The sequence below is a fragment of the Arvicola amphibius genome, chromosome 8 (genome assembly GCF_903992535.2).
Source record: "Arvicola amphibius chromosome 8, mArvAmp1.2, whole genome shotgun sequence".
NCBI lineage: Eukaryota > Metazoa > Chordata > Mammalia > Rodentia > Cricetidae > Arvicola > Arvicola amphibius.
Genome location: NC_052054.1, coordinates 62,660,850 through 62,684,560, shown reverse-complemented (window position 1 = coordinate 62,684,560; position 23,711 = coordinate 62,660,850). Strand labels below are relative to the sequence as shown.

At 37.3% G+C, this 23,711-nt stretch overlaps 2 protein-coding genes across 2 annotated transcripts; both read left to right on the top strand.

The window, feature by feature from the left end:
• Positions 1 to 63: 63 nt before the first annotated feature.
• LOC119821737 (vomeronasal type-1 receptor 4-like) lies at positions 64 to 18,905 on the top strand. Its single transcript, XM_038340863.2, has 3 exons — positions 64 to 934; positions 17,813 to 17,963; positions 18,722 to 18,905. The coding sequence occupies exons 1-3, from the start codon at positions 64 to 66 to the stop codon at positions 18,903 to 18,905; spliced, it is 1,206 nt and encodes a 401-aa protein (XP_038196791.2).
• Positions 18,906 to 19,732: 827 nt separating this feature from the next.
• Positions 19,733 to 23,127, top strand: LOC121677292 (vomeronasal type-1 receptor 4-like). The gene is made up of 3 exons (XM_042055571.1): positions 19,733 to 19,875; positions 21,918 to 22,830; positions 23,116 to 23,127. Exons 1-3 carry the CDS (start codon positions 19,733 to 19,735, stop codon positions 23,125 to 23,127), a joined length of 1,068 nt encoding a protein of 355 aa, XP_041911505.1.
• The last annotated feature ends 584 nt before the right edge of the window (positions 23,128 to 23,711 follow it).

Sequence of the window (23,711 nt, the reverse complement as noted above, 5' to 3'; positions counted from 1 at the left end):
AACTACTTGTCAGCCAGGTATCATCTTTGATACACTATCAGGCTGACGGTTGGACTGGACACCATGGCAGACAGTGAGGTAGCTCTAGGAGTGATCTTTTTGTCACAGATTATGGTTGGATCTCTGGGCAATTTTTATCTCCTCCACCATTATCTGTTGTCTCACTTCAGGGAATACACATTAAGATCCAAAGACTGGATTCTGATGCACTTGACTATAGCGAACATCTTAACTTTATTGAGTAGAGGAATGCCCCAGACAATGGCAGCTTTTGGGTTGAAAGACTTTCTCAATGATTTTGAATGCAAAGTGATTTTCTATCTCAACAGATTGGGCAGGGGTGTGTCCATAGGCAGCACTAGCTTCCTGAGTATCTTCCAAGCCATCACCATCAGCCCCATGGAATCCATATGGGCAGAACTTAAAGGTAGAAGGCAGAAACATATTGTTTCTTCTGTGTACCTGAGCTGGATCCTATATATGCTTGTCAGTAGTCTAAATCTTGTGCACTTAAGAGCAAAATACAAGAACAATACAGCAAGCCTAAAAGATCTAGGATACTGTGCTGCTACTCCTACTGAAAGAATCAAAGACATATTGTATGCAACATTGCTGTCAGTTCCTGATTTTCTTTTTGTGGGACTCATGGTCTGGGCCAGCACCTCTATTGTTCTCATCTTACACAGACACAAGCAGAGGATGCAACACATGCCCAGGGCCAAGGTCTGCTCCAGATCTTCCCCTGAGTCCAGAGCTACTCAAACCATCATTTTCCTGGTAAGCACCTTTGCCTTCTTTTACACAATCTCTTGTATCATTATGATATGTATAATTCTTTCTAGTCATCATAGATGGCTCCTGATGCAGGTGTCCGCATTACTTTCTGGGTGCTTCCCGACTGTCAGCCCCTTTCTTCTCATGAGCCATAAGTTCAGTATGTCCAGGTGTTTCTGCTTCATCTCCATAAAGAATGCTTAGAAAAATCTTTCTTCAATTGAACACACACATTCAAAATTTTTGAACAATGTTCTTTTCATAATTACATAGCAATAGGTAATAAAAGTATTCAGATTACAGCAATTAATAATTCAGATGTCAATGCACCATACTCTGATGGAGATAATCCTGTCTACCAAAGCCAATAGGACCACTGACTCTGAATTTTCCTGTATCTGTAATTTCTTTCATATGCCACTTTCTTTCTTCCCTAGAATAGCTTTGGGTACTTACCCCCTGCTTGTGTGTTTATCCTATAAAAATATTCCATCTGTTGGGCACATATATCTGTGGATGGTCAAGAGAATGACTTTTTATTTAGCTATATAACTTCAATATGTAGAATATATACTGGGACATGCTTCATAACTAGATCTATTAGTCCAACAAGGACAATGGACACTTAACAGTCTGCCTTGTTCTTTTGCTCAACTAACTGCACATAATTAGCTCACTTCACCTCAGAGCAATTTCAAAGTAGATAAAAGGCTTTTTGTCAATAGATAGTAAGTTTGAAACCTTTACAACTATGAACAAGATCAGAGCTGTAGATGTCCAACTAAGTTTACTAAGAAACGTATACCAATTCTTTACTTGCCAGTATACTAACAATTAATCTGTGCCTCAAAGTTGTCCTTGGGCTCTGTACCTGCTCATCCGATCACACTTTTGCTCCTATGTCCATGGACCCTTGTGTTGTCATGGCAAATGGCTCAGGTCCTTATCACTTGCTCTGGGAATATGCTTCTGACAAATAAGAGAAATTTTTTATCACTTTAAGGTTCCTGAATGAGATGAGTTTTTATTTTTTTATTTTTTTTATTTTTATTTTATTTATTTATTTATTTATTTATTTATTTATTTTTTGGTTTTTCGAGACAGGGTTTCTCTGCAGCTTTTTTAGAGCCTGTCCTGGAACTAGCTCTTGTAGACCAGGCTGGCCTCGAACTCACAGAGATCCGCCTGCCTCGAGGAAGAAGAAACAAGGAGAAGAAGCTCAGAGGAATTAGAAATAGAAAAGGAAAATTAGGATAAAGGCAGATTGCCAATATGATATTCAATATTTTGTTGAAATAAAGGGCCAAAAAGCTGAGACCTCAATTTTCTACTCTGGGGGAAAAAGACTCATTACAAAGAGTGACTGATATCACTTTTCAGAGATGAGAAGGGAGCTTAAGTGTTGGAAGAGGCCAGTTGTTTGTCCAGGCTGCCCAAAACCAAAATAACCACACAGAAACTATATTAATTAAAACACTGCTTGGCACATTAGCTCTAGCTTCTTATTAACTAACTCTTACATATTAATTTAACCCATTTCTATTAATATGTATATTGCCATGTGGCAGTAGCTTACCGGCAAAGATTCAGGATGCCTGACTTTGGCAATGGCTCTATTACATCTCTCTCTGTCTCTCTGTCTCTGTCTCTGTCTGTCTGCCTCTGTCTCTGTCTCTCTCTCTCTCTCTCTCTCTCTCTCTCTCTCTCTCTGCCTTCCTTCTCGCAGCATTCAGTGCAGTTTTCCTCAACTACCTAAGTTCTACCCTATCAGGCCAAGGCCAAGGCAGTTTCTTTATTCATTAACCAATAAAAGCAACACATAGAAGGACCTCCCATACTACCTAAGGGTTTTTACTGCTGCTCAGAGACAGGGACAAATACTTAAAAACTGCATTGTAATTGGACTCTCACCCATCACAGAAACCTTTTCTTATCTTTTGATTAAAATGTATTTAAAAGAATTGTGATTTGACAAATTGTGTGTTTATTCTTAATTTCCACACTATAATTATGGTATTGACAATTAATGCTTGTAACTTCTTTAGTTCACTATAAGATGTTAAGGATTAGAAAAAGTTTAGAGCTTGTCTATGAGAAGTTTGATACTATCAGTGAGATTTTGTATTTGACATGCTTACTAAGACATATTTAGATTTTGATACAGTTGAATACTGTTAAGAAACACCCAAGACCAATTCAAAAGGGGCATTGCAGCCTCTGGTGATCCTCTACTCTTTTAATTAAGAGTTACTGTAACCAGAGGAGCATATATATTGCAGAGCATAAATCTACTTGCATATGATTAACTCGCGATTGGTAAACTCTCTTGGCAAAAATTGCCTCAAAGGATAAGGGCATCTAAAGATGCTTTCTCCATTAACCCTTTGCTTACAAAGGTTGGCAGTCAGAAATGGGTATGATCCTCTCAATTTCACCCCCAGGTGCCTAAGACATGGCCATACATGATTGGAATGCATTTTCCAAAAACGGGTAGGTCTGGAAAACGGGAATATACTCACCTATGGCAGATGCAATCATCTGTCCTGTAGCAGAAGCTCAAAATTTATTAATAAATTTAACAAAAAGGGTGGAATTGTGGCGGCTCAAAAAGATGAGTCTATTTCTACCTTGACTGAAGGTCAGAGTGTTCAAAGTTGTTGACAACAAGTGTGGCTACACATCATGACCTAAGGTGTGGTTACTTCATCTTTTTGACATTAAGATGGCCTATTCAGGTAGATCCACTCTACCCTGACCAATGGTCAGGATATTCTCCTCCTTTTGAAATAGGAGGTTTGAACTTGAGGGTGTCTGCCTTCAGGATAATTGGTCTAGGGTGGGTTCACTGCTTAAACAACAGAATGCTAATGGAATGATATCGAAAAGTATTGAAGCAAATAACTGTTCAAGTTGTCCTTTGAATCATGTTAAAGTAGTCTTTTGTCTTATTCCACATATTGTATTGAGATATAAAGGTGTATGAAAAATTAAATGCATGGGATTTCAGTATTCACTGGAACTTCCTCTCAGTAATATCCTAAACTTTCTGTTTTATTATTTTCACACGTGTCTTTCTTCTCTTTAATATTTTCCTAATCCTCATGCTCCTACCTTGGAAAGTGGTATTTTTGTCAAAGCTGGTCTCTTACACTGAAGAAGACAAGTTTTTATAATAAAGAAAGAAGAAGCATGGAGAAGAAGCTAGGAGGAGTTAGTAATAGGAAAGGAGAATTAGGATAAAGGCAGAACAATAAAGAAGCTGGTATGAAAATGTACAGATGGGGAGATGCACTTTCCACCCTAAGATCCCAAGGCCCTTGTGTGCTGTAGCGCTATCTCTGAACCCTGAAAGGGAACTGAGACTGATACTCAGTTGCCATTGATAATTATACCATAGTATTGTAAGTAGAGCAGCCATTTAATATAAAAACAAATTTTACTAAAACAAGTCTGTTGTAGGAGGTTCTTCTGTTCATGTCTTGCTTTCCTTGGTTAATGAATAAATAAACTGCTTTGGGACTGATAGGGCAGCACTTAGGTAGGCGGAGAAGACAGAACTGAATGCTGGAAGAAGGGCAGAGTGAGAGACGCCATGGATTTCCTGCCTGAGATGGATGCTGGTTAGAATCTTGCCACAGTCATGTGGTGATACACAGATTAATAGAAATGAGTTAAATTAAGATGTAAGAGTTAGCCAATAATAAGTTAGAGCTAATGGCCAAGCAGTGATTTAATGAATACAGTTTCTGTGTGGTTATTTCAGGTGTAAGCTAGCCGAGTGGCGGGGACAAACAAAGGACCCTCTCCTTGTAACACTTGGTGACCCAAGTGGCCAACTAAGTTCATGTAAAACCTGAGAGTGCTTGAAAAAGGAATTCTAGAAGAAAAAAGTGTAATTAGAGAGTTTGACACAGCTTTTTATTGTTTGCTAGTGACATACCACAGAGAGTTCCTGGCTCAGCAACCAAAGCAGGAAAAAAGTGGCAGTTTTAAAATGCCAGCTTTCTGGGCTGTGCTGATAGCACAACCTCTGGCTCTTTCAGAAGACCAAGCACTTGGATGGGGTTTGTGAGCACCATGCTGCATTCGGCTTGCTAGATGGCAACTTGGACCAGCTGTGTGCCTGGAAGTTGGTCAGTGTGCATGGCTCAGAAACGCAAGCAGCTCCTCCATGCTAGAATGTGTGGAGTGTGGGCAGGAACTATCATATTTACCATAATAACAGCAAAGCTTAAGTTTTAGACTGGGCAGGCAAACAGAAGTTACAGTATTCCCCTTACTAATGGTGTAACTTAAGTTTTTATGAAGCACTTAGCATTTTAAGAAGTGCTCCTGGACAGTAAAGAATTGCAGATTTACAATAGGACAGATTCAGACATAAACGACCTCTAAATGGGTCACAGTGTTGGATAAATGTACATAGGCATGGGAGAGAGAAGAAAAAGAGTATAGAGAGTCATAAAATAAAGTTAATGCTTTAAAGAAAAGGGATAAAGTCTTTAAAGAGACAGAGTAAAGATAGTCATAGGTTAAAAGGAGTAAAAAAAAATAAGGCATGTAAAAATGAAAAATTCCTCAGAGAGTCTGGATTATATATTTTATTGTGTTTTCTTTGAATTTTTTGCCTGTGAAGGTGCTAAGTACAGGGAGACATTTCATTGTATGGACTGCTAAGCTAAAACAGCATGTATATTATAAAGGTATCTTTACTTCAGAATTTGGGTCTAAAGATATGTTGCTTTGGAAAGAGGCTCTTTTGTTTTCACAGAAGATGAGAACCTGTGGATTGCCTCCAGGAGACTATGGTTTCATGGACCAAGGCCTCCTGAAATGTTAGCATGGACACCTCAAAAGCTTACTTCACTCAACTGCTGACTGAGATGAATCTAATACACAGGAAAGACCTGATTAACAGCACCCCCAGTCAGCATGAAACAGTATGAACAAATCTAAACCCATATTATTAAATATTATTTATAAATGTTCTTTTACATTTAAAGGGGGATATGATATAGATATGAATAATTTGAATTGGTATAAATCTTGATTTATTGATACAAATTTAAGGTCAATTTTGTTATATGTATATGTATTTCTGATCTTGATTAAGGTATTGTGAATGTGTAGCTCATTTAAAAATATAATGTATAATTAAGAAATATAGGTTAATAGATAATCATCTATAATAGTCAAGTTTGTAGTCATGTTAGTTAGATTTTCTAGATGTGCATAGATATATTTCAGATAAATAGGCATTCTTCATATCTTTCAAAGACTACAGAATATGGCATTTAAAATGTTTTAATAACTTAGGACTTTTCATGACAATGAGACATATCTGCTCCTGGCATCACCTGAGGATGATGAGCATCGAAGAGGCTCCTCTATAGAGTTGCTTAGCCATTTCGACAAGAAACTGCTCTTGCCTGGACTGTTGCATGAACTGGACCTGAAGAACCCACAGAGAGATGACTGCTGAACATGCCTAAAGGTGAGATGATCCTTTGGGTTTCCTGCTTCATGGAAGAGTCTACGAGATATTCTGTAGGATACAGAAGAAAGTGACTGAACAGTCTTTGAAATTTTCTGCTTCATGGAAAAGTCTGCTGGATACTATGGGCCTGTATTCTGAAGATGGATGCCCCAATGCTACAGAAAAACTTTGGGGACTGTCCAGGCAGTGAGATGTCTCTGTCAATTCTAGAGTTTTGGAAGTTGCTTACAATGTATTTTCTGTTAACTTAGGTAATATTATATCCTTCTGGAGTCTTTGATGGAGTTGAAGAATTTATACTTATAGTTCTCCTTAGTTATGATAAAACATGAAGTAAATATAAGTATTATAACTATAATTGTTGCTTGATACCTGTTTTGTTATATGTAGTTTTGCTATGTTAAAGTTAAAGCCTTCCGTTTTGTTTAAACAGAAAAAGGGAAATGGTGTAGAAGGTACTTCTGTATTTGTGTTGCTTTCATTGGTTAATAAAGTAACTGCTTTTAATGGTTTTATTTTACAAGATACTCTATGGCATTAAATCACACTGTTTTCATTTTCACTCTAGAACTCTCAAAATACTGGTAATATGTTGAACATTTGCCTATGCATCATGCCTAATCTGCTCAAGATTTTCCTAAAATTGGACAAACAAAACAGACAGCTACTGGCTCTTGCTTCTACCTCAGTTCAAAATGGTGATCCCGACTCCAAGAATCTCAGAATAAGACTGTGTGTGAGAGCTGTCTCCTTTAATTTTATAACCCTCTTTAGTTTTGGCATTAAAAGCATGAATCACTGGGAATAAAGGCATTCCCTGCCCTGTTGCAATGAATGTGGTTACTGGGATTAAATGTGTGTGTTATTGCTGCCTGTTCTATAAGGTTGGCCAGTTTTTTACTCTCTTAACCTTAAGCAAGCATTCTTTAAAGGGCTATTGCCCCAAAACTTGAAACCTTCTGATGAACTACATCATAACTTTTTAAAAACCATTCTTGCATTTTCACACTGCAGACAAAGCTTCCAATAGAGAAACTGTCTGGTCAATGAAAAAAATAGTCTCCAAACCACTGCACACATGCATTGAGAAACCGAAGTTTAAACTGAGTATCCAATATAAGCAGGAATAAATTTCAACACCAACATGAGAAAATATACAAAACATGAAAAGCACATGGAAATGTTTGTAACATAAAACATTCTATGTTGAATTGTCCCAGAAATAAAATGAAAATGTGAAGGCAATATGTGATATGATTTTAGCATATGTGAAGTTGACATATAACTAGCCATGTTAGTTGAATCCTCATCAATGTGATACATAAACTCATCACTATTAACTAAACATTTACATTCTTCTCCATCCCCAAAATCTCACATTAAAATTGACATTGACAAAGCAATGTCAAGCAGTACAAGTTTTAAAACTCCCACAGAATTTAAAAATTCATACACTTTAAAAGTTCAATCACTTTGAAACATCCAAAATCTCTCTCAAAATTCATACCTCTTTAAAATAACAAGTCTGTACAATATCCCAAATCTTTCTTTAATAGCTATAATTTTCCTACAACTCCCAAGTTTTTCTAAAACTTCAAGTTAATTTAAATGTCCAGTGTTCTTCTTCTGTGGGTTCTGTAATGTCAAACATAACTTGTATACTCTCTTACTCCAAGAAGGAAAAATTCATGGCATAATCACAGTCTGAACAGAGCAATATCAAATGACAAAATGTATAAGTAACTCAGCTCAATGTTCCTATATGTTGAAGTTGGACAATTCCTGTCTCTTCCACCATTATCTGTTGTTTAACTTCAGGGGTGCTGTTGAGGTCCACAGACTGGATTTGGATGCACTTGTTTGTTGCCAACATCTTAATTCTGCTGTGTAAATGAATGCCCCAGACAATGGCATCTTTTTGTTGGAAAGACTTCCTCAGTAATTTTGACCATGAATTTCTTTTCCATTTCCACAGAGTGACTAAAACTCTGTTCATAGGCAGCATTAACTTCCTGAGTGTTTTTCAGGTCATTGCCATCAGATCCAGGGTCTCCAGCTGAGCAGAGCTTAAAGGGAAAAGCACAAAAATAAATTGGGTCTTCTGTGTATCTGAACTGGATGCTGAACATTGTTTGTCAGTATTCTTACTCTTGTGCATGTGAGAGAAAAATACAAGAACAACACAGCAAACCCCAAAGATCTTGGATACTGTGCTGCTGATCCCAATGCCAAAATCAGTATTATGCTGTATGCAGTTCTGCTGTCATTTTCCGATTTTCTATTTGTGGAGATCATAGTCTGGGCCAGCACATCCATGGTTCTCATCCTGCACTGATACAAGCACAGAATACAGCACATACCTAGGACCAATGTCCCCTCCACATCTTCCACTGAGTGCAGAGTCAACAAAACTATCCTTCTCTTGGTGAGCACCTTGGTTTGCTTTTTGCACTCTCTTGCATATTGATTATCTCTTTACTTGTTTTATTAATCTCAGTTGGTTCCTGGTGAGTGAGTCTGTGTAAGTTACTCTATGTTTCCCAACTGTCAGGGCCTCCCTGCTTCTAGCTGTGACTCCAGAATATCCAGGTGTTTCTGCTTTCTCTGCATAAGAAATGATCATTTAAAAATACTTACTTTAAGACAAATATATATATTGAGAGGTTTTACATAATTTTAGTGTGTATATAGTCATACCCACACTATAATGAGTATAATATCTATTTAATAAGGATATGGATGTTTTATTCAAACTATACTGTTAGTTGTGAGGAATACATGTACATATATGTGTTTGTAGTATACATCTGAGGATGCATTTACTCAGATAATGTTCATTATCCAGCAAACAACATTTTCAAATATTTTGTATCAGTTATATAAATTTGAAAGGATAATTTCAAAGTGGATTGATATATATTTTATGACTTACAAATTTTCTAATTATTACAATGATAGAATATTTTAACACAAGAAGGATTGATTAATATTTTATTGATATATTCAATTTCCAAATTGTTAAATAAAATTATTTCGTGTGTTGTTGGGTTTATTTTCAAGGTGTGTTTCTTAAAAAGCCAGTAAGTCAATTAAGCAATATTTGTTTTAAATAGTTGTTGTTGGTGTTATACCACAAAATAATGAGCCTTTAAAACTTAGGCCTCCCTCTGTTTCCTGTTTTACTTTCTTTTATCTGTTCACTTAAACTTTTAAAATTTATTTTCATACTGATGAATTCCACTTTTTAAAAATCTAATCCAACTTTTTGGGGTTTTTCAATGGGTTTATTTTCCAAAAACACTTTATGACCTTATATCATAGTGTTTTTATTGCCATATGAAAGTTTTAAATTACCAATATGTATGTTTTCAACATCTGTGTATGAGTCAGCCATGCAATTAGCAATATCAACTAGATTGTATTTGACTCAAAAATGAAGAAACACTGCTACAGTGTCAAAGATGGCTCCTCATGTCCTTCTGTCCTCCTGTGTTAACTGTGCTTTATTTTGCCATGGGCATAGCACAGATTGCCTTCACGTGTTCTCCTTATATTTGTGAAGAATTTGAGCATTAAATGTTTTATAATGATTTAAAGTTTCATGTATTTTTCAAGTTTTGTATATATTCTCATGTTTCTGTTAGAATTCATGCATGTGTGAAACAGGTCCCCAGTGTAAGTGTTCTTCTCTCAACACCAATGTGGTGTGGTTTGAAGAGTTTTTGATCCATTAGCCAGATATTTCCCTTATTGGGAGCTGGGTTGGCAGTGAGATGATGCTGGAATGGTGGAACTTTCATGATGTTTAGTTCAAGACAATGTTTACAGGTTTGGGGCAAATTACCCTTTCAGGAAACCTGAGCTCATTTCATGCAGTGTGCTATTTCTCGGAATTAGATTGTCCTAAAGCAGGTCACATGATTACACTCCCTTAATTCCTCTCTAGTCCCTTGAGGTCTTCTGAATATATTCCAAGCAATAATACAACTGTCTCACTTCAGACTTTCTCCATAGTATAAGATGTGATGCTACTCTTGACATGTAAACCTGGAAGATGTATTTCTTTTCTTTTTTAACGCTCAGCATGATGTAACTCATAGCAATTCTGAGCTGATGCTTGAAACATGGAAGAAATGTCAGTTTGGAGAGAGAAATAAGCACTGCACTAACTGATCATAATGTATTTGGCTCTTGTATGAATGTGTCATGAACATATTTGTATTGGTGCCTGGTTTGACCACTATTCTGGATTATTCACCCATGGGAAATATTTCCAAACAGCTTCCAGGATGGTTACTCAACCAATAAATACCTTTATTCAGCTAAAAATTGCCAGTGATTCCACAACTGGGGTTGTGATTATGGGCCTAATTATCTTTTTCCACAATGGATTTTGGTTTGGCTTCGTTTGAAATGTTTTCTCCATGTTGGCACCACCACTGTGAGTTCATATGTGCACCTGACCTAATGAATAGGAGGTAGTATTTCTTTGTAGTCATCCTCCTTAAACATCTCTATGTATCAAGGAAATACAAAGTAAAGGTTCTTGTGGTTCCATTATCTCACTGCAGTCTAAATGGGTAAGATCAAACAAACAGATGGAAACAGAGAGTGGAATTTGTGTGAAGAATTGAAACACATTTAACTGCTGGTCATACTGGAAAACAATGCAGTTTCTATTGAAACCAATGTGGATGTCCTCAAAAAGGACAATATGTGTGTGTCTATATATATGTATATATCACATGATCCAGTATTACCTTTCTTGGGTAAATATCAAAAGGATTCTATGTCCTAATCTAGAGATACCTACTCATCCATATTCATTGATATTTTTCATATTCTCTTGATATTAATCCTACCTTACATGTGTAGCTATTGAAGGCTTTCTCTATTCATAGGCTGCCTCCTTGGTAGATGAATTGTTGAACTTGATTTGCAGAAAAAGTTTATTTATTTATTCATTTATTATTAAGTTGTTTATTTTACAATTCCATGTATGTATTACATTGTGGTTATTCACCCCTTTTCCTCCTCTATAACCACCTATCATGCCTACTTTTGCTTTTCCCAGATATATGACTTTTGATTTTATTGTCTGACCAGTTCAGTTTATCTAGGAACACCTGTATGCCATTTAGATTGGGAGTGTCTACTGGAGGTTAGTAAAGTCACTAGTGTGCACACAAATGAAGACACTTTCTTTGAGCCACTCAGTGGAAAATACCTCATCAGTAAGGTCATCAGTAAGGGATAATCCCTCTCAGGCCCTCTTCCTTTTCTGCCAGGGTGTTGACCATTCTAGTACAGACCCAGTGTTCTCTTAAGAGTTCATGATTATAATGCTGGGTATTGCCCTGAAGATGGCATATTGCTGCTCTTCTTGTCTTTTGAATCTAACATTTTTTCCATTGATTCTTATGTAATTTTCTTTGAGGATTGCAGAGAAAAGTATGAATGCCTTATTTAGGTCTGAGCACTCAATTCTCATTTATTTTCAATTATTTATTCAGCCTGTCTGCCACATTTTCAGTGTAGTTCCCTGGAACAACAGTTATACTGATAGTAGTATAGTACTGATTTTCAACGTGTATAAACACAAATATTAGAAAGTGACTTTCTAAGATGCAGGATTAGTTCAACATACAAAAATCTATCAGTGTAATCCATCATATAAATAAACTGAAAGAAAAAACCATATGGTCATTTCATTAGATGCTAAAAAAGCATTTGACAAAATTCAATACCCCTTTATGATAAAGGTCTTGGAGAGATTAGGGATACAAGGTTCATACCTAAATATAATAAAAGCAATATACAGTAAGCTGACAGCTAACATCAAATTAAATGGAGAGAAACTTAAAGCCATTCCACTAAAATCAGGAACAAGACAAGGCTGTCCACTCTCTCCATACCTCTTCAATATAGTGCATGAAGTTCTAGCAATAGCAATAAGACAATATAAGGGGATCAAGGAGATTTGAACTGGAAATTGTCAAACTTTCATTATTTGCAGATAATATGATAGTGTACATAAGCAACCTCCAAAACTCTACCAAAGAACACCTACAGCTGATAAACATCTTTAGTAATGTGGCAGGATACAAGATCAACTCCAAAAAATCAGTTGCCCTACTATACACAAAGAACAAAGTAGCAGAGAGGGAAATCATAGAAACATCACCTTTCATAATAGCCACAAATAACATAAAGTATCTTGAGGTAACTCTAACAAGGAAGTGAAAGATATGTTTGACAAGAACTTTAAGTCTTTGAAGAAATAAATTGAAGAGGATACCAGAAAATGGAAGGATCTCCCATGCTCTTTATTGTATAAGATTTTTTGGCTATCCTGGGTTTCTTGTTTTTCCATATAAAGTTGATCATTGTCCTCTCAATCTCTGTGAAGAATTTTAATGGGACCTTGATTGGGATTGCATTGAATCTATAGATTGCTTTTGGTAGAATTGCCATTTTTACTATGTTGATCCTCCCAATCCACGAGCAGGGGAGATCCTTCCATTTTCTGGTATCCTCTTCAATTTCTTTCTTCAAAGACTTAAAGTTCTTGTCAAATAAATCCTTCACTTCCTTGGTTAGAGATACTCCCAGATATCTTATGCTATTTGTGGCTAATGTGAAAGGTGATACTTCTCTGATTTCCCTCTCTGCTTCCTTATCCTTTGTGTATAGGAGGGCGACTGATTTTTTGGAGTTGATCTTGTAACCTGCCACGTTACTGAAGGAGTTTATCAGCTGTAGGAGTTCTTTGGTGGAGTTTTTGGGGTCGCTTATGTACACTATCATATCATCTGCAAATAATGAAAGTTTAACTTCTTCCTTTCCAAATCGAATCCCCTTGATTCCCTTATGTTGTCTTATTGCTATTGCTAGAAATTCAAGCACTATATTGAAGAGATAAGGAGAGAGTGGACAGCCTTGTCGTGTTCCTGAATTTAGTGGGATAGCCTTGAGTTTCTCTCCGTTTAATTTGATGTTAGCTGTCAGCTTGCTGTAAATAGCTTTTATTATATTTAGGAATGACCCTTGTATCCCTAATCTCTCCAAGACCTTTATCATAAAAGGGTGCTGAATTTTGTCAAATGCTTTTTCAGCATCTAATGAGATGACCATATGGTTTTTTTCCTTCAGTTTATTTATATGATAGATTACATTGATAGATTTTCGTATGTTAAACCAGCCCTGCATGTCTGGGATGAAGCCTACTTGATTGTAATGGATAATTTTCCTAATGTGTTCTTGGATTCGATTTGCCAGTATTTTATTGAGAATTTTTGCGTCAATGTTCATGAGTAAGATTGGCCTGTAATTCTTTTTCTTGGTTGAGTCTTTGTGTGGTTTAGGTATCAGGGTAACTGTAGCTTCATAGAAGGAATTTGGCAGTGACTCTTGTGTTTCTATATTATGAAATACCTTAAGGAGTATAGGTATTAGGTCTTCTTGGAAGTTCTGGTAGAACTCCGCATTGAAACCATCTGGTCCTGGGCTCTTTTTGGTAGGGAGGTTTCTGATAACAGTTTCTAATTCTTCGCGACTAACAGGACGATTTAGAGCATTTACCTGGTCCTGGTTTAACTTTGGTATATGGTATTTATCTAAAAAACTGTCCATTTCTTTTACATTTTTCAATTTTGTGGCATACAGACTTTTGTGGTAAGATCTAATGATTCTCTGAATTTCCTCTGTGTCTGTGGTTATGTTCCCCTTTTCATTTCTGATCTTATTAATTTGTGTGTTCTCCTTCTGCCGTTTGATTAGTTTGGCTAGGGGTTTGTCAATCTTGTTGATTTTCTCCAAGAACCAGCTTCTTGTTTCATTGATTCTTTGGATTGTTTTCTGTGTTTCTATTTTGTTGATTTCTGCCCTCAGTTTGATAATTTCCAGTCTTCTACTTCTCCTAGGTGAGTCTGCTTCTTTTTTTTCCAGAGCTTTCAGGTGTGCTGTTAAGTCACCAATGAGTGCTTTCTCCGTTTTCTTTAAGTGGGCACTTAGTGCTATGAACTTTCCTCTTAGCACTGCTTTCATTGTGTCCCATAGGTTTGAGTATGTTGTGTCTTTGTTTTCATTAAATTCAAGAAAGACTTTAATTTCTTTCTTTATTTCTTCCTTGACCCAGGTGTGGGTCAGTAGTTGACTGTTCAGTTTCCATGAGTTTGTGGGCTTTCTGGGGGTAGCATTGTTGTTGAATTCTAATTGTAATCCATGGTGATCCAATAAGACACAGGTGGTTACTAATATTTTTTTGTAACTGTGGAAGTTTGCTTTGTTACCAAGTATATGGTCAATTTTCGAAAAGGTTCCATGAGCCGCAGAGAAGAAGGTATATTCTTTCCTATTTGGGTGGAATGTTCTATACATGTCTGTTAAGTCCATTTGGTTCATTACCTCCATTAAGTCTTTCAATTCTCTGTTAGGTTTCTGTCTGATTGACCTGTCCATTGCTCTTTGATTGGGAGGATCAACATAGGAAAAGTGAAAATTCTACCAAAAGCAATCTAAAGATTCAATGCAATCCCCATTAAATTCCCAACAAAATTCTTCACAGACCTTGAGAGAATAATAATCAACTTTATATGGAAAAACAAAAAACCCAGGATAGCCAAAATAATCCTATACAATAAAAGTACTTTCGGAGGCATTACCATCCCTGACTTCAAACTCTATTACAGAGCTACAGTAATGAAAACAGCTTGGTATTGGCATAAAAACAGAGATGTTGACCAATGGAATCGAATTGAGGACCCAGATATTAATTCACAAGCCTATGAATTCCTGATTATTGACAAAGGAGATAAAATTATACAATGAAGAAAGAAAGCATCTTTAACAAATGGTTCTGCCATAACTGGATGTCAACCTGTAGAAGAATGAAAATAGATCCATATCTATCACCATGCACAAAACTCAAATCCAAATGGATTAAAGACCTCAATATAAATCTGACCACACTGAACCTGATAGAAGAGAAAGTGGGACGTAGTCTGCAGCACATGGGCACAGGAGACCACTTCCTTTGTATACCCCAGTAGCAAAGACAATAAGAGCAACAATGAATAAATGGGACCTCTTGAAACTGAGAAGCTTCTGTAAAGCAAAGGACACTGTCATTAATATAAAAAGGCAACCTACTGAATGGGAGAATATCTTCACCAACCCCACATCAGACAAAGGTCTGATCTCCAAAATATATAAAGAAATCAAGAAACTAGAGATTAAAACTCTAATTAACCCAATTAAAAATGGGGTACTGAACTGAACAGAGATTTTTCAACTGAAAAAGTTCAAATGGCTAAAGGAAACTTAAGGTCATTCTCAATCTCCTTAGTGATGGGGAAATGCAAATCAAAACAACTTTGCGATACCATCTTACACCTGTCAGAATAACTAAAATCAAAAACACCAATGATAACCTATGCTGGAGAGGATGTGGAGTAAGAGGAACACTCATCCATTGTTGGTGGGAATGCAAACTTGTGCAACCACTTTGGAAATCAGTGTGGTGGTTTCTCAGGAAAGTGGGAGTCAACCTACCTCAGGACCCAGCAATTCCACACTTGGGAATATACCCCAGAGATGTCCAATCATACTACAAAAGTATTTGTTCAACTATGTTTATAGCAGCACTATTTGTAATAGCCAGAACCTGGAAACAACCTAGATGCCCCTCAATAGAAGAATGGATAAAGAAGGTGTGGCACATATACACTTTAGAGTACTACTCAGCGGTAAAAAACAATGACATCTTGAATTTTGCATGCAAATGGATGGAAATAGAAAACACTTTACTGAGTGAGATAACCCAGACCCAAAAAAGATGAATATGGTATGTACTCACTCATAAGTGGATTCTAGCTATAAATAAAGGACAATGTGCCTATAATTTGTGATCCTAGAGAAGCTAAATAAGAAGGTGAACCCAAAGCAATATATATATTTATCCTACTTGATATTGGAAGTAGATAAGATTGCCAGGCAAAAGTCAGGAGATGGAGCAAGGGTTGGCTGGGGGTAAGGGGAGATAGGGAGAGAGAAGGGGAGGATTGGGGAGAGCTTGGGGGAATGGGGTGGTTGAGATGTAGGAAGGGTGGATATGGGAGCAGGGAAGTAGATACCTTAATTAAAGGAGCCTTTTTAGAATTGGCAAGAGACTTGACTCTAGAGGGGTTCTCAGGTGTCCATGGAGATGTCCCCAGCTTGTTCCTTGGGCAGCAGAGGAGAGGGTGCCTGAACTGGCCTTATCCTATAGCCACACTGATGAATATCTTGCATATCATCATAGAACCTTAATCTGGTTATGGATGGAGATAGAGACAGAGACTCACATTGAAGCACTGGACTGAGCTTCCAAGGTCCAAATGAAGAGCAGAAGGAGGGAGAACATGAGCAAGGAAGTCAAGACCGCGAGGGGTGCTTCCACCCAAGGAGACGGTGGAACTGATCTAATGGAAGCTCACTAAGGCTAGCTGGACTGGGACTGAACAAGCATGTGATCAAGACTCTCTGATTGTGGCTGACAATGAGGGCTGATTGGGAAGCCAAGGATAATGGCACTGGGTTTTGATTTTACTGCATGGACTGGCTTTGTGGGAGCCTAGTCTGTTTGGATACTCACTTTCCTAGACCTGGATGTACTGGGGAAGGCCTTGGACTTCCCACAGGGTTGGGCACCCTGACTGCTCTTAGGATGGAAGAGGAAGGGGGAGGGGTATTGGGGGCAGTGTAAGGGACGTGGGAGGAGGGGAGGAGGTTGTAGTGAGAGCTGCAGGCAGGCCTGTTTTTCATCCCGCCCAGCTCCCACACGGCTAGCTTTTCACCCGAAATAACAACAAATAACAACACACAAACTGTATTCATTTATACACTGCCTGGCCCATTAGTTTCAGCCTCTTACTCACATTTTGATTAACCCATATCTAATAATCTGTGTAGCACCACGAAGTGTTGCCTTACCGGGAAGATTCTAGCATACATCCATCTTGGGCCGGAGCTTCATTGCGTCTGGCTCCGAGAGGAGAGGCATGACATCTGTCCCGGAGAGAGGAGAGGCATGGCGGTCTGACTGAGCCATCTACCTCACTTCCTTCTTCCTGTTCTGTCTACTCCACCCACCTAAGGTCTGGCCTATTAAATGGGCCAAGGCAGTTTCTTTATTAATGAATGAAATCAACACAAACAGAAGACTCCCACAGGAGGTAAAAATTTTTAATATATTAAAAAAAGAAAGTGACTCTCTACTCTCAACATTGTCAAAATAACTAAATAACAAAATTAGGTCCCTCATATATTCTATAACACCCAGGCATGGGTATTTGAATGGATTTACAATGTATGATTTCCAATCTTCCTGTAAAATAAACTCCAGATCCAATCTGAGTGGTTGTTACACCATTACTATTCTGCTACCATTACCCAAATGAGCATATCTTAACTGACCTTTTGGATCAATGTTTGTAGAAATCACAGGTTGCTATGACCAGTGATGCCTTCTCTCATAATATCCTGCATAACATCTTTTTGTACCAGGAATGGTACCCTACAGTGAAAAGGACTCCAGTACACTTACAGTTCAAATTTTCTATCATGAATCCAAGGCTTTTGATCTGTCCAGCAATAGTGCTTTGCCATCTACATATGGTGAAAAGTTAAAACCAGTAGCAAGATCTCGTCCTGTTAGGTGGGATGTAGGGACTAAATGACTGCTAGCAAAGGGGTTTAATGTTTAATGGATATTGAAAGTGTGATACAAGTATATGGTATAATGCTGATCAGCTTCAACTGTCAAAATAAATGAAATTATGAAAAAATCACCTAACTACATTAGCCTGAAATAAAACTATTCAAGTGAGATTGCTCAGGTGCAGAAATACAAATAAAAAAAATCATAGGTGAGTCATCCCTTCAAACCTCTAGTATAATATCCAAGATTCTGTAAGAAAAACACATATTCTTAGCCACTGAGCCATCCTGCTAGTCATCAATCTCTGTTCCAATATACCCTTGACGTAATGTGAATGATGATTTTTTAATCTCACATATCATTATCTCACTCAGATTAACCCCATGCTGTCTCTTTTCTGATTTTCCCATCAAGTGTCTTGCTCATTCTCTCTCTCTTATCATCTCTGGTACTACATTAATTAGGATGGGATGATATAATAAGTCTACTTGTGGGGCCAGATCTCTTTACCTCAACAGGATATGGTAATACCTTAGAGTAAGAAGCACCAAGAGTGTATGTCTCCCATATAAAAGCAATATTGCCAACATCTCTTTGACAAAAGGCAAATTTTTTACTTCCCACAGAAGACTACCTGCTCTTGTCATTAGCACTTACATTTCAACTTTACATTAATCTTATTTCAGTTTTATAACCAATAATAATAGATTAAGATCATTAAAATTACTTGCATCTATAATGACATACATTTCTAGGTTTTCATGGAACAAGGTATATTCTCAGGGACAAGAGAAAGACAGCACTAATTTTATATTTCAAGTTGAAAATGGAGATCCTAGCATGGAGATGCAAGGTGGACACAAAGTTCCACCCTCAGCTGAGGAGATGCTGGCAATTGAGAACAGACAGGAGAAGAGAACATTTGCACTAAGTATGTGACCCAGTGTGGATTAACCACACTCCAGGGACAGACCCTCACTGAAAAAGTATTTGGGCAGCACAAAATGGACTTGAATAGGTGAAACAATTAAGAAAATATGATGGTGGGCAAGTAGGTATGTGGACTTGGATATGAGAGGAGGTGAGGCAGGGAAACGAGCATGATCATATTACAATGTATGAAATCTTAGTGAACTAATAAAAGTAACAAATAAAAAGGAAAAGAAAAAAGAAAGAAAGAAAACCTTCTTTCTACGTTAGTTCATAAATAAAATATAAACAGCAGACATATGGATCCAAACACTGGCCATTGAGAAAATAACATATTTCTGTGTATCTCTTCATTGTATATTTTCAATAACTAAAATGATGCCACTCACAGTAATGAGGAATATGGAATAGCTTAATACTAGGATGAACAATAATTTTAGGGTGCCCAGACACCAGCTAGTCATTCAGGTGCATAGATCAGAATTTCAAGATACTTCCACTGAAAATGTTTCTGCCACAAGGGATGATATCTTATTTGAACATCTTCAAACTTTAACATATTTACTGAAGAGAGGCTAGAAAGAATCATGGGAATGGTTTTTGAACATTGTCACCTTGGGAAAATAGTTTTCTACAAAGTTCTAGGCTCCCCAAGCCTTACTACACCTTGATATCATAAGTGAGGTGGTAATTACAAATCTTAAGGGAGGGGAAATCACAGAGTTACAGACAAATAGCCCAGGTTCCAGCAGATTCAATGCAGCACACTTTCTGAACAGAAAGATCCTAGCACTCAGATCATCATCTCAATAAAGAGAAAGTGAGTGGAATCCCTAATGGCACCCTTTCTGAGAGGCAGATTCTTAAGGAAAGGAACATGTGAAGCATCTGAGGAAATCATTGCTGACACGTCCAGGTCTCCAACACGTCCATGTCTCCAGCAGAGATCTCCAAATACAGAGTCACAGAGACAGCCCAGGTTAGTCTCAAGCAGGACACAACCAAATGAAGACTGAATGCTCAGAGATAGTTGTGGGGATCAGGGCAGTAAAATGGGGTGGGAGGTGCTGATAGGTTGGAAGGTTAGAGCTGTTGATATGTTATATGTGCGGAATTGGCTAGAAAATTTAATTATTGAATAGGAATATGTATGTGAGAATATCATCATTGAAGGATTGAATAATAAGAATTGAAGGATTGAAGGAACTAAGAATAATAGAAATGAATAACAGGCCTGACGAAAAGATGTCCAAAGACAGATAGGAAGGAAACTCCCAAGGCATGAGTTTAGATAGAAAGAGAAATAGGATCCTAAATCTCAGTAAAACAGATTTTCCTAACTTAAAAGAATCCTTGATTGTGATCATTGAGGATTAACAAAAGTGACAATTTAACCCAATTTGAAGGTAATCAGTGCTGTTTTATGGTCAGTCAGATGCTCAGCTTCCATTCCGAGACCCCTAGCCTCATTTTTCTGGGCATAAGTCTGCACTTTAGGTTTCCTCAGATTTGTTTTAAACGGTATGAAAAACTGGAAAAATGCTTCTACTCTGTTTGAATCTCAGTCACTTTCAGACACTGGGCACAAGATGCAGTCAGTAACAACAAAGATTCATACAGGCTGAGAATAATGGTATTTGTGGTTAGTGGGTCAGGTTATTCCTACGCTTTGAAGACAAAGTTTTAACGAAAAAAATTCAGGTATTTACTTTGAGTTCCTACGTGGACTTCTTGAAAGAACATTGCCTTTCTCCTTTTACCTCCTTTAAATCAGTCTCCCCATTCTCACAAGTACACATTAGTAATGTGGGAACCAGATATGTGTGAACCAGTGGGAATATTGAGGCACATGAGAAACGTTTGTGTTTTCTCAGTTTTGCATATTATATATAATTGTAATAAATGATAATGTATATTAAATATATATATAAATATAATCTGATGACCATTTAAAGTGTATCTCAGTTTTTTTTAAATTTACAGTTCAGCATGTTATACCATGATAGTTTACATGCATATCTTTATGATTTTCGGTCAGCAATGTTAATTCATTGATAACAGTTTGAACGACTTTGATATTATTTGTCACTTGAATGGATCACCTCAACTCAGCAGAAGCTAATTTCTTTCTAATCTTATATTACATATTGATTTGAATGTTCTGGATTGCTTCATGGTGTGTTTATTGAAAGATACATGTTGTAGGTCTTATTAAACTTGTGTCCCTAACACGAATTCAAATGGGTTATTAGCAGAATAATGTGGAGACCAATGCACTTGACATAAAAGCTGCTTTGCATTTTCTTTCATGAATAATCTTTGGTTAATGCACCTAAAAAGCACTCACAACTGATGCATCCTATACAGTAAGTATTCACAAAGATTTAGAAAGCACTGACAGGGCTGGAGAGATAGCTCAGTGGTTAAGAGCACTGCCTGCTCTTCCAAAGGTCCTGAGTTCAATTCCTAGCAACCACATGGTGGCTCACAGCCATCTGTAATGAGGTCTGGTGCCCTCTTCTGGCTTTCAGGCATACAAGCAGACAGAATATTGTATACATAATAAATAAATAAATATATATATAAAAGAAAGCACTGACAGCAAAAGAAATACATATGACCACTTATAAGTGAAAGGGAATGCTTAAGGAAAAAATGGCATACAACAGGTTCATCTGAAGTTCTACCACGGATAAGTTTCTGGAATATGCCTCTGTTACCATTGTGCTATCTATTAGGAAGCAGCCAGGCTCAAGGAACCTCCTTAGCCTTAATCAAGACTAAATTTACAAATGCTCACCATGTTGCTGCATATCTCTGCTTCCCTTGTCTTCAAAATCAAGCTCGTGGCAGGGAACTCTACATACATGGTGAGGAGTGGAGAATTTTTCTTCATTCTGTCTTCACAGTAGGGACTTGTACATTGCTAACCTTTTTTAAACTTAAGTTTTTGACTAAGGAAAACATCTTATAAATATTCCTAGAGAGAAGTATGGTCAGTGGAGGATGTTGAATTTCAAGGGACCCATCACACACAAACCATGCCTCATCTTCCATGCAAGAACCTGAGACTAAAACACCAGACCCAGACAAAATGATGGACAGTGATGGGACCATGGGAATGATCTTCTTATCACAGACTGTACTTGGAGTTCTGGGCAATTTGTCTCTCCTCTACTACTATCTGTTTCTTTACTTTTCCCAGAGAAGTTTAAGGTCCACAGACTGGGTTCTGATGCATTTGATTGTAGCAAATGTATTAACTCTCATATGTAAAGGAGTGCCCCAGACAATGGCAGGTTTTGGTTGGAAAGACTTCCTCAATGATTGTGGATGCAAAGGAGTTTTCTATCTCCACAAAGTGGGCAGGAGTATGTCCTTTAGCAGTATCAGCTTCCTGAGTGTCTTCCAAGCCATCACTATCAGCCCTAATGACTCAAAGTGGGCACCACTTAAATGCAAAGCTCCAAAGTATGTTGTTGCCTGCGTAAACCTTAGTTGGATTCTGAACCTTCTTATAAATACTGTTTTTCTTTTAAACATAAGTTCAAAACAGGGCAATAAAAGCATCACAATGCTAAAAGACTTTGGGTACTGTTCGTCTGTTAATATTGGGGAAATGGATACAGTTCTGCATATGGTTTACCTGTCATTCCCTGACATTATATGCATGTGGCTAATGCTGTGGGCCAGTGGCTCCATGGTGCTCATCCTGCATAGGCACAAGCGGAGTATGCAGCACATGTTCAGGAGCAAGGTCTCTCCTCAATTTTCACCACATACCAGAGCTACCCAAACCATCCTTCTCCTGATGAGCACCTTCATCTGCTTTTATCTGCTGTCCTACATCTGTCAAGTCTGTTTGGCTCTTATTTATAATCCTTCCTGGTTCCTGGTGAATATGTCTCTTTTCATTGCTGGCTGTTTCCCAACTGTGAGTCCCTTCTTGCTTATGTGCCGTAACTCCCAAGTGAAGACACTTTGTTTTACTTGTGTCAGAACAGAGAAGCCCCATGATCATCTATGGGACACACACAATGCCTGCTTGTTTTCAAAGATCAGTACTGTCCTCAGTCATCCTCACTCTCTCTTTGTACAATAATAAATAGTCTATGGGTACAATGAAAGGCAAACTCATATGATTACATACCTGCATCCATATTTATTTCTGCTTTCCTATTACAATGTGTGTGATTGCAATTCTGTTATTTTGTTCCAGGAACAAAATTGAACTTTGAAATGAAATTGTTCATTTGGGGATTTGCTACGTTCAATGAAGCAAAGTTAATATCCTATTCTGTGTACTGTTTATTCTATATTCATCTTGACATGTATTTAATTACCTGTATATAACACATTAAATATGATTATAAAGTCATACTTACATAATTTATCATCTCTCAGAAAAGTATTCAATGTAAGCCAGGTCAAGTAATATGTTAGATTCCTTCTGTTCACAAGTGAAATGTGCTTAAAAATTAAATAATAAATAAAGTGACTTTATTTCTTTTATTCATTAAAAATGCTTTTAAGAGATTAGTCATCCATGGTTAATAAAATAATGACCATAGTTTTAAAAAATATAAAGTATATAAAGAAGTTATATTTACTTCCCTATTATTGTTGATTTCTCTCTTCTAGATTTCTTTTTCCCTCCTCTAACCTCCTATCCCATTCACCACTTCATTTAACTATTCCAATTCCATTATTCTACCTTTAAACTTGGCATCACAACATTCTGTCTCATCTACCTTAAAATACACCCTAATGGACATGTACTAATTTCTTGACCTCTATGGGCATTTCAAATGAAAC

Coding starts and splice junctions, on each gene's coding strand:
- LOC119821737 (XM_038340863.2), top strand. CDS start 64: ATGGCAGACAGTGAGGTAGCTCTAGGAGTGATCTTTTTGTCACAGATT. Junction 935..17,812: donor TCTCATGAGCCATAAGTTCA/GTATGTCCAGGT, acceptor TTTTTGTACCAG/GAATGGTACCCTACAGTGAA. Junction 17,964..18,721: donor GCAAGATCTCGTCCTGTTAG/GTGGGATGTAGG, acceptor ATACATTTCTAG/GTTTTCATGGAACAAGGTAT.
- LOC121677292 (XM_042055571.1), top strand. CDS start 19,733: ATGGCACCCTTTCTGAGAGGCAGATTCTTAAGGAAAGGAACATGTGAA. Junction 19,876..21,917: donor GAGTCACAGAGACAGCCCAG/GTTAGTCTCAAG, acceptor TTGAATTTCAAG/GGACCCATCACACACAAACC.